The sequence below is a fragment of the Apteryx mantelli genome, chromosome 6, assembly GCF_036417845.1.
Source record: "Apteryx mantelli isolate bAptMan1 chromosome 6, bAptMan1.hap1, whole genome shotgun sequence".
In the NCBI taxonomy this organism is placed as follows: Eukaryota; Metazoa; Chordata; class Aves; order Apterygiformes; family Apterygidae; genus Apteryx; species Apteryx mantelli.
Window position 1 is genome coordinate 48,301,669 of NC_089983.1, and position 11,654 is coordinate 48,313,322.

At 38.3% G+C, this 11,654-nt stretch overlaps 1 protein-coding gene across 2 annotated transcripts in view; it reads left to right on the forward strand.

The window, feature by feature from the left end:
- EPC2 (enhancer of polycomb homolog 2) overlaps positions 1-11,116 on the forward strand; it is a 53,381-nt gene extending 42,265 nt beyond the window's left edge. Inside the window, exons 11-14 of one of the 2 annotated variants that reach the window (XM_013957356.2) lie at positions 4,551-4,681; positions 6,246-6,405; positions 8,141-8,474; positions 9,847-11,116. In XM_013957356.2, the coding sequence (XP_013812810.1) occupies positions 4,551-4,681; positions 6,246-6,405; positions 8,141-8,474; positions 9,847-9,919 (698 nt within the window). In that variant the 3' untranslated portion in view covers positions 9,920-11,116. Of the gene's footprint in view, positions 1-4,544; positions 4,682-6,245; positions 6,406-8,140; positions 8,475-9,846 lie in introns of both variants that reach the window. The other variant, XM_013957355.2, reaches the window with a different exon arrangement.
- Positions 11,117-11,654: the final 538 nt, after the last annotated feature.

Consider the following 11,654-nt stretch of genomic DNA (forward strand, 5'->3'; position numbering starts at 1 on the left):
GATGAGGTTTTGGTAAGTTTTTGTGAGCAATGTAAATGGCCGCAGCGTCGCACCGGTAGCGGAGAGGGGCAGCTGGGTGTGACGGGATGGTCATTGAGAGTCCAGAGGTTCGTTCTTAGAGCAGATGCAGAAAATGGAAGCGAGTGCTATTTGTCAGTTAAGGACGTGGAAAAGAAAAAAGCTGTGAGGAACAAAGTTGTTGCTGATGGTTCTTTTATATAACGAAAGCAAGTAATATGACTGAGGTGGGATTGATTTTTTTAAATGTAAAATTTTGAGGGCCTTCAGGACTTGTGCTGTTTTGGAAAGTCTGGGTTTTTTTCCTGAGGGATGATGTCTGCCTAAAGAATTAGGGGAATATCTTGGGATGGAAGCTGGTGTTTTTGTTCTAGCGCAGTATGTTAACTAAGTGAAGGAAAAAAGTTGGAGACTTGTGAAATCTCCATGTGTGGCTTTAGTACAAATGAAGAAGAAGACACCACTGGAAGAGAACTTTCACAGCCAGAGGACTGATGGCATAAAAAGAAAATAAAAATGAGAGCAATGTTTCAGTGGTGCGTTGAGTGAAAGGGCACCCTTCTCTTAGGAAGGGAACTGGGTAGACATTTAAAAAAAAAAGCCAACACTTATACACTGATTCAAGAAATCCAGTCAACAAGAATAAAAACCTGAATTGCTGCTGTTACATGTTAAATTAAACACAGGTGATAAAAATATGTGGAATAGCACTTGTACTTTAGGATTTGCACTATTAGGGAAAGTGAACTAAAGGAAAAGGTAGAGAAAATACACATTTTAGTGATGGGAGAGACTATAAGAAAAAAAAATAGATAAAAAACAAATTTGATATGTAACCCTGGGAATGTGTTGTATAAATTCTGGAAATCTCCCTGAAGATTACATTTGGATGAGCACAGAATTCACTCAGTATTTTATTAAATAATACATTATGCAGAGAAATTTATGGTTGTGGAAGACTTTTTCTTTTCAGACTTAGACTGCAGAACAGATCCTATCCCTTTGGTAAAGGATCAGGTGCAATACCAGCAAAATCCTTCACCAAACAGTAACCGAGCCCACACGAGGCACTGCTGGTTTAGATTTGCTTCTTGGGAAATAGTGAGGAAGTTTTGGAAGGGATGCTCGAAGGCTGCCTGTGCATTGCATCTGCACAGGTACTGTCACTGCTCACTGACGTGATTCTGTTTGGGAGATAATGGTTGAAAGCACTTAATTTTGTAACAGGTTTGTCTGTAACCTACTTCTAGAGGAAACGATGATAGTTGTTAAGTAAATGGATTTTTTGGGAAGATTATTTCTTCAGCTTAGAAGACTTGGAGTAGCTTGCTTTGGTTTTCAATGCACAAGAATATTTAAAATAACTTCTGTATTATATTTTCACTTGTATTAAGAAAGCAACTGTTTTGGTATTTCCTCGAATGCTAGGCACTGTACTGACGGAAAAATAAGCTTTATTTAAAAATAAATAAATGTATGCCATCTCTTTTCTGGAGAGTGCCGAACCAGTGTATGAATAAAGAGCCACTGTTTCAAACTGAATTGTTCTCTTGCCCTTGTTATAAGAAGTGCAAACGGGGGAGCTGAATTTGAGGAACTCTTAAGAGGGGAGGTGGCTGAAACAGTCCGACGCTTTGATCAGCGGTGTGAGCTTTTTTTGTAGTCTTGTACGCTGTAGCTAGAAAAGCGAGTTGGCCTCCTTGGGAATGACGCCTTTGGCAGGATTCTCTGTTTACTCTAAAATCAGATAAACCCTAGGGATACAAGGGATGATTAGGGTGAATGGCGGAGGAAGAAGTTATCAGGAATCTGACAGATAATACAGCTTATGAGAGCAAGCTAATTCTTAATTGGTTTGCTTAATTCCTAGGGTGAATGCCGAATGCCACTCGGGTCACTTCTGGGGCTGGAGGTAGAAGCAGGCTTCAGGCAAAAGCTGTAGCACTGCGCACCGCGGTCGGTGTGTTGTGTTGGGCTTCCAGCATGTGTCGGCTGCCACTGCTGGGGACCCACGCGCACGGTCGCCTGCTTAGTCACTGCGTCCCTCCCCGCAGAAGAGACCTGCAGCCCATGGCCTTCTCAGTTGAAGAGTTTTGCTTATGGCCTGAGCTTTGGCCTTCTATAGAGGTATTTTCTTCTAGAGTGAAATACAATGTAGAGGTAATTAGATTATTGAATTAGATTATTTGGGGGCAGCCTGAAAGATGATCTTTGATTAAAGCCTTCAGATCCTGAGAGAAGTGACATAGTAATCTAAACCAAAGCTCTCCAGGAGTGGAGACTAAAAGACTATTAATTTCACATGGACTTTTTATGCTTTCCTGTTGTCTAACTGTACTGAAATACTATTAGGAAGATCCTGAGTGTGGAAACTAAAATTTTGGTAAATAGAGCCTTTTGCAAAAAGCACGGGAATGCTTGCACTTAACAGTGGCCTTAAAGACTTCGGGGTGCGGTGGAACTTTGATCTCCTCTAGGACTCTTCACTTGCTACCTTGGCAGAAGCAAATGATGCTTAAATGTAATAATGAGCATCTGCTCTATAACAGGCTAAAGCTGAGTTCAGCCTGACTACTGAAACATCATCAGGTGATAGGCACTGAACTGGGGAGAATTTAAACATGTAAAAGCAGAGGAGACAATTATTGCGTTATTACGCTAATCTGCCTTGTACCTTGAAACAGGGTTTCGTGGCATCATGGTCTGTGCCTAAGTGAGAGGAAGGGGAGACTGAAAATACGGAATTGATGCATAGGTTCGCTCTTAATTAAAGGATGGTCTGATACAGAGGCTGTTCTCTAGCGCTGTAGTTCATAGAAGAGCGTAACTTTGAGTCTAGGTTGATGCCGTTTCATTGCAGCCAGATAATACCTAGTTAGGGCTAAATGCTTTTTAGGTATTTCTTCATGCCATATAAGCATGTTTTAAAACATTTTTTTATAATAGACCAAAAGATGTATTCTGGAATTTGTTATCTCAGAACTTAAATTGTTTTTTTTAAGTCCCATTTTAATATACTTAAAGCCTCTTTTAATGTAGCAGCAGTAGAGAAGTTTCAGTGCTAAATTCTAAATTATCAGTCCTCCTTTTGGCATTTATTTGAAATGGAATTTCCGTGCAGCTATGAGTATTTCATCTAATAGATGAAAGAGGCAGACCCTGAAAGACAGAGTACCTTTATTATTGTTGTTACCTTGGTGTCTTTTGGTAAGATGGTGTTCCTGCAGAATATAGATATTTGAGATAAATGACAACTTAATCTTTGAAAAATATAGTTCAAAATAAAATGCTAAAATATATTGGGAATGGGAATCTTTGGGGAAAAATGGGAAAATGGGAATCTTCAAAAAGTGAATTCTCTTTTTACTTGCTCATAAAAACTTTGTTCTCAGATTAGCATAGACTGCACAAAATTCAGGTTTAACGTCAAAGATTTGACAGTATTCTTGATTTATCATATGTGCCATTTCTTGTAAAAACAGAATTGAAAACAGCTTTTCTGACTTCACACTTCATTTTTGGGAGTGTGATGCTACTGGGATTGCAAACAAACATTCTCACAAATGGACAAATGCCTTATGTCACTTAAACTCCTACTTCATTTAAAAAAGTTTAATAGGGTAGAAAATACTGTTCAGGTGAAACTTCATGTGTGGGGTGTGTAGTTTTTTTTTTTTTTTTTTTTTTTTGGAAATGCTTAAGTTGGAAGGTCAAACTGGATCTGCTAAGCAAGCATAAGCAATGCATTGTGTTGCTTGCAAATGTATTACGTTTTAGATCTGAAGATTAGTTTTGCCATTGTATATTAATTTCTCTCCCTTTCAAGTGAGGATTAGTATGTAGCTCTAGACTTGCTATTAAATAAGTGGAATGGTGTTGCATTTTTGTTAGTACCTGCAGAACGCAGTCTGGCTATATTGTTGAAATAGGTGGTTTTGGAATGCCAGGCACGTGCTTCCTCGGCGAAGCCAGTTCTGGTATCGGAGACTATATAGGAAGGAAAGTCGTACAGGAATAAACGGAGGGTGCTGGCTGTGGGAGTGAGAGAAGAAACCCAGCTGAATTCACCATGTTCCCTCAGCTATGATTTCTAGGATATACAGAAATTCTTTTCCACGTTTTCAGAAACGAGTCAGCTTTTGCTGTTGGATAAGTAGTGCTTTGTAAAGGATGCTATCTGGTTGATGTGGTCATGGTAGAGCTTCATTTGACATATGATTAACAAAAATGACGGGCATAGCTACTAGAGAGAAGAACACCAAAGACGGAAGCTTCTTAAAAGCAGTGACAGTTGTGAATCCTTGTATTATAAGTTGATTTTATGCTAAAAAAAACAAAGCTAAGAAATTTAGCTTGACTTGTCCTTTACAAAGGAATTTATGAAGATCTTTGGAAGCATCTAAAGCACAACTAATATATCTTGTTTTCACCCCCTTGTTACCCAGCAGTGGTCTATGCTTGCGTTTTTAGATGTTTTTGTCTTGTGCAGACCCATTTAACAGTGGCGTTGCTTTCTTTTTCCGTAGTAACAGGGGGTATCACAGAGGAACAATTTCAGACACATCAACAGCAGTTAGTTCAAATGCAGAGGCAACAACTTGCTCAGCTTCAGCAGAAACAGCAATCTCAGCATTCCTCACAACAGACGCATCCAAAAGCACAGGTAATGCACATGTAAAATGTTTTTATATGCTTATATCTTCTCCTTTGATAGATGCTCCCTTCCCTTCTGCTTATTGTGTTCATCATCTCTGTTACAAGCTAAATGTAACACTTCAATAAATACACTGAATTTTAGAATGAATATAGAACAGCTTTAGGGCAGGATGGGTTTTTTCCCAGTTTGATGTATAGTACCTGGAAGGTAATTTGTGCTCTGGCCAATAAGAATACTTTTTTTCTTTTTTTTCTTTTTTTCTTTGCAGAATGAGATAATATTTTAAGTTTCAACATCAAAACTTTTTTTTTTACTTTTTAAAATCTTTTTTTTTTTTAGTGCAGCCATGACATGTATCTTAAAGTTGAGTAAGAGACTTCATGTTTTAGTGTTAGTGGTGTCCACAGGGTTAGTCAATGCTCTGTAAATACATACTGTTATCACTGTTCTTATACTCCTGTGCAGACATGCTCTGAAGGAGACTTGCTTATTGAAACTACTTTATGAAGTAGTATGCTCTGTTATGAGCAAAAGTTTGAAGGAGTGCTAAAAGTTGGTGGTTTCCGAGAGGACAAGGATAGCTGTAGGTATTTTGATGCCTTTCCCTTCCCCTTGTAGCGGCCAGTGGTACTATTTCACCTCTAAATGAATCGCATTTCTCCTGTGTAATACCTAGTGAGGGAAGAACATATGTTTTCTGTCATGCTTAGTTGTCTGGTATTTTCTTACTGAGAAAATCTAGAAGCTATTGTCCGTTACCAGGAAAACTTTTTTGTTGTTTTTTGCTTTGTTTTTCTCCACATATTGTGAGTGTTGTGTGGCTGGTGGCCAGTGGTGTTCCTCCCTCCGCTCAGTGTTTTCTTTGGTTAATCCTTCTGTGTTAGTGGTTATTGATTTCAGTTTCTGTAAAACAAAAAATTGCAATGTTTAAACAGAACAGACAGATTCTGAATTTTTAAGAGACTTTGAACATCTATGGGAAGCCATTTTCTCAGCTAATATAAACTGGAAGTGCAGAATGAGACGGTTAGGTGATTTGTCCTTGCAGGGTGCATAGCTGAACTTTAAACCAGCACGTAACATTCTGTCAAGGGACCTGGACTGGTAGAAGTTAGATGTAAACTGCCAGAATTAGGTAGGCGATTATGCTGTGGCAAAAACTACTCCATAGGGTGCTAGTATACCATAAATACCAGCAACTCTGTAGACCTGCGGTTGCAGAATACTTGCTGACCAGGCACAGAAGAGAGAGGAGGAAACTTGTGTCATGGTTATTTTCCTAGAGGAAACTGCTCAAACACAGCATTGAACTGACACACCGTTCTGAGATGCCATTTGCATTGACTGGTTGACCTGGGGCTCTGCATTTATTTGGCGACTAATCTTCAACTTTTCAGAAGGATGTGTGTAGTAAGTCTTGTGACCTGGAAATATTTCTGCTCTAGAAGATGTGTGTGTTTACTTGATTGCTGGTAGTTTTGCACTGTATTGATCCTGACATGGTATTTTGGCTTGTACCTGCATAATTATAAAGAAAAACGTCTTCATTTCCCCCCCCCCCCCCCGACAGGGCTCAAGCACCTCCGACTGTATGTCGAAAACCCTCGATTCAGCCAGCGCCCACTTTGCGGCCTCGGCAGTGGTCAGTGCACCTGCTCCCAGTCGCAGTGAGGTAACGAAGGAGCAAAACACCAGCCACAACAATATTAATGGTGTTGTCCAGCCTTCAGGTGATGATTTCTTAAGACTAATGGTTTAGTGCAGAGCTGAGAATGTGTGAACTGTTCTGACTTCTGAAATAATGTATTTGAATTTTTTATTAAACAGTAATACTTTCAAATATTATTCTTTGTATATTACAACCCTTTAAAATATTTTTGTGCCATGGCATTCAGGTTAATATGATAATAAAACTACTGAGTGCTCGTTTACACTTGGAAGAGCATTGTTTCTGGGCTTTTTTGGTAGGTTCTATATTTCAATATAACAGTGTTACAATCAAAAATGTAGGTGATAGCATGTTGGAAGCAGTGTGAATGTGTAATTAAAAAAAGCACCAATTTTTAAAAGATATACTTAAAAATACTTTTTATTATCTGAAAGGCAAATAGAAAAGTTACTACATTGTTTGGTTATTAACTTGTGTATCAGACAAAAATCAAGCACTTAACTTACAGCCATAGTAAAAGACTTGCTCTAAGTATTAGATTTTATTGCATTTGAGGTTCCTCCCAAATCATAACAAATGTACGCGCTGGCATTTGCTACCTTTTTTTGCCCCCCAGCCCCCCACCTGAAACTCCACTGTGAGAAGGCGGCAATGCCAGGCTTGCTAGTGTAGGTGCCACGTTACTGAGACACGGGTCATTTGGAATTTGACTGCCGTAACAAATAAGCAGTAATTTGTTGTTTAACAGCTAATGGTGTGATTAGTTTTCCAGACCTTCTGCCAGGGTGTTTTAATGATAAAATGGAATGAATAGAGTGGAAAAAAACCACAGCTGAATGAAATCAATATGCTGGAACAGTTCCAGGAAAGAAAAGAAACTTTTTTTCTATCTGAGAGGGTAATATTTTGAGAGGCGCAAAACTAGGCAGTGGTACATTAGTGTGCCGTGTTGGTACGTGGTGCACAATTTTATGGTTGGTGAAAACCACTGCAATATTATGCATGTAAAATTAGACTGTTTCAAAGCTGTAAATGGGAATGATGTAGGATAGCTATTGCCATTTAGGATAGAAAGACTTTTTAAAAGTCAGCTGAAAACAAATTTTTGCAGAAATAAAAAATTATTGGGAAAACGTATGCCATTTCATTGTGGTCAAAACCAGAGTAATGAATAGCTAGGATACCAAGATGAAATTTGGAAACCTCTGGTTCAACTATATGCTGTGCCCAATTGGAAGCTGGAATTCTAATCTGAAGCTTCCTAAAACTGAGGAGTGCGAACAGAGCATCGGAACATAAGCTGAGAGGGATTTTCTACGCTGCCTAGTCTTATACCCCTGATCGTGGTGTTGTGAGGGAGACTGATCCCCAGAACTCGAGAACGTGATTCAGAGCGCCTGAATTTGGCTGCTTCTGCCTCAGGCCATCTCTGAGGTTGTCTAGCTAAGGCGTTTCACAGTTGATTTCCTTTGGGAAATACTGCCCCTCTAAGGCACCTAAAATGAGGTGCATGAAGTTGGGCAGCACAGATGTTCTTCGTGATACAGTAGCAATTTATCTTTCTTTCTGCTGTTTTTGTGAATGAAAAAGCTATGAAAGAATTCTGGTGTTAACTGGAAAAGTTTTTAAAATTTCACATTTTTGAATCTTTAAAAAGCAGATTTTTGCACCGTTCCAGTGACACATGTAATTAAAACATTACCCTTGAGGGGAATCTTTGGCTTTGGGATTAAGTAACAGCTTTTTTTTTTTTCTTCTTCTTCTTTTTAATTGGTAACATATTTGTTTTGTAACAGGAACCTCCAGAACTTTGTACTCCACCAACATGGCTTTATCATCCAGCCCAGGGATTTCAACTGTACAGCTTGTAAGGACAGTCAGCCACACCACCACAAACCATTTAATTCCAGCATTATGCACAAGCAGCCCTCAGACGCTTCCCATGAACAATTCTTGCCTGACTAATGCAGTGCACCTCAACAATGTCAGTGTTGTTTCTCCAGTCAATGTGCATATCAATACAAGGACTTCAGCACCGTCGCCAACAGCCTTAAAACTTGCCACAGTTGCTGCCAGTATGGACAGAGTGCCAAAGGTAACTCCGAGCAGTGCCATCAGCAGTATAGCAAGGTAAGCGCCTACCTAGCGAGCTGCAGCAGAATTCGAGTTACCTTTATGTTATATGGATGTCTCCATAGACGCGTCCAACTCTACAGCCGAGCACTTAATTGAAGTGTTTTCCTCTTCTAAGAGATTTCTAGTATAGCGTCAACCTTGCAAAAACATGCAGCTGCATTATCTCGTCTTCAGCATGGCTGTGATAAACTGTAGAAGTTCATGCAGTGATGTCTTTTTGCAGGTTAACATCCAGATAACTTATACTTAGGCTGGGCACACGACTCTTGGTAAACTTCAGTTTTGTTTGAATTGGCTTCATTTTAGCTGCTTTTGTTTGTCCCTTCTCGTGGAGCACTTTCCAGTAGATTCTCTCAAGCTGTGCGAATGTTCTCTCCAGAGCTCTGTGTACCCATATTGCAAGATGCAGCCTGGCACACGTCCATTAAAGATTTTTATGTTTATTCCCTTTGACCAGCTGAGGCACTAGCATTTCAGGATACTTAATGGATATTACACAGGAGCGGCAGCAGCTTGCTCTTGGATAACATTGTCTGAAAATTCCAGTATTTGGGCTCTGTTTTAAAGGTCTTTGGATTGTATTATGTTATGAGTCACATTTGTTTATGAATTGGAAAAGCAGAAAACAGGCATTGGTCAATGTGGCTTGCTGATTGTTTCACAGGATTTTCTGGAGATGTTAAAAAGGGCTTTTGAGATGGAAAATTATTTGCATAACTTAGTCACTGTGTAGATTGGGGAAAAGATATTTTTAAAATAGCAATCATACCTTGAAACATTCCTTTGTATCATTAGTGCGATTAGCTCTTATTTCCCTTAGGTCAGAGGGGTGTTTCAAGTCACTGTTTAAAGTAGTACCTTCTTCCTAGCTGAATGGGTCTTATGCCTGTGCACAGAGAATAGTAATGACAAATTTAGAAAGAAATTAAGATTTCTTGTGCTAGTGCTGAAACAGAACTGAAAAAAAGTCAGGCTAGAACAGTGCTCTGCTCACCAACAGAACGACTGGTAATTGATACTGAGTCATCGGAGCATATCTTGGCTTTGCTCTTTCAAGAGGCTTTTTAGTACCATTAACTTAAGCTGATAATTTACAGTTAAGTGCAATAAAATTGGACTATATTTATTAATAATTTTATAGAAAGGATTACAGTACTAGTGGAGTAAAAGCTGTTCTTAAATGCCAGTATTTAGTTTTAAAGAAAAAAAATCTGTTTCTACCTGTTTGTTGTATATGTTAAGTTTTGTCCCTGATCCAAGTAACAACTTTGTAAAAATGTATAATGCCTGTAAGAAATATTTAAACTTGCGTAAGGAAATACTAATGTTCTACCTGTAATTCTTGAATTTTTTTTTTCTGTTGCAGAGAGAACCATGAACCAGAACGATTGGGTTTAAATGGCATAGCAGAGACCACAGTAGCAATGGAAGTGACATAACCTCAAACCAGTGTCTCAACCTGTGCTAATGGTGTAGTCATTTATATTCCAACTGAATGCAAAATACAGCACTCTGTGGATCACAGAGAACTAAAATGGACCTAAATGGACTATCATTATATCGTATATTAAGTCGATATATAATGTAAATTTTGTAAAATTGGGAAAATCACTACCTTGTAAAATAGTTTATTTGTATCATCAATATTATTTCTGTTACTTGAATAGTAGATATTCATCATCATGCTTTTGCACTTGAATTTGCAACTGAATGGATTAAAAAATAATTCTTTAATGGGATCATGAGCATGAAATGGGATCCTGCATCACTTGTTTTAACTATTTATTTTGCCATGTTTACATTTTGTATCTTGTACAAATAAATCCAACTTTGTGTCTAAAAAGAAAAGTTAAAGATTCATAGCTAGGAAACAAAATTCTTGTAATTTTTTTCTAAAGGAAATGTAAAGTTTTCACTTGGTTCATTTTGTTTCACAATTTGACTAGATGGACTTTTTGGTAAATACTTTAGTGGCATTTCACTGTCAAATATGAAGTTCAAGGCAAAATAGTATTTTCTATTACTGTGCAGGGGAAAGGGATGGATCGATACATGCAAATTTAATGTAGTAACTCACTTTTCCATATATTTTGAATGTATATTTCTATTTATAATACCAGTTTATAAAAAATAATTACACAGGAAAAAAACTGTCTAGGAAAATTATGCATCTAGCACATATTAAATTGTGCAGATATGAGAAAATTTTCAACTGATTACATTTTATCTGGAGACTGCATATTTTAACCGGCTTTAAAACTGTAACACACCACATAAAGGATATTTTACCAGGTATGTATTGCATTATATATCATTGCAATAATTATTGGATGTCTAGATATCGAGCCATCCCAGGTGGTGGGGGGGAGGGAGGGTTGTGGCAAGATTGTCTTTTCAATTTTGGAGAGTTTTCCTGTGGCTACAAGGCAAGTAACGGGTTGGAAAAAGTCTGACTGTAAGCGTTGGACACCTTCGTAGTGTAGTGTTTTAGTGACTTTTTTTATACGGTTCTTGTAAATTAGATACGTGTAGTGGTGTTTCAGAATGTTTGTTTATGCACTAGTTCAGACAACTTTCCCTGTTACTTGTTCTTGATAAGTGAAAACTGCAGGGAAATAAAAATACATATCAAAACATGGACATGTTGCATATGTGTTTATTTCACAATGTGCAAACAGTTTGGATGTAAATTCTAGGGGATATTAGTGGGGTTTGGTTGTTTTGTTTTGTTTTAAAACCAAAGCATGTGCACTTCAACTGAAACCTTTGGGAGAAATAATGTGATTATTTCCTGTCTTTAATGTCCCTTTCAGTATACAGTAGGGGAAGGATGGTCCAGTAGTTAGGTCCTAAGACTTGGAAATAATCACGACAAGGGCAAGTTTCCTGTTCTGGCAGGAAAAACTTCAGGTTTTACTGTGGGCAAGTCATTTGAATTTTCCATGGTTTGGTTCGCTACCTGTAATTTGGATGATATTTCTGTATTTCTTGGAATCATAGATTGGTTGAGGTCGGAAGGGACCTCTGGAGATCTTTTAGTCCAACCCCCATAGCTGGATACCTTCACAAGGTATTGAACACAATGCAGATTGCAAGGCATCACATCTACAGTAAGGGCACATACATCCGTATGGAGACAACTGGGGCGCTTCTGAAGGGAATTATTTGCAACTC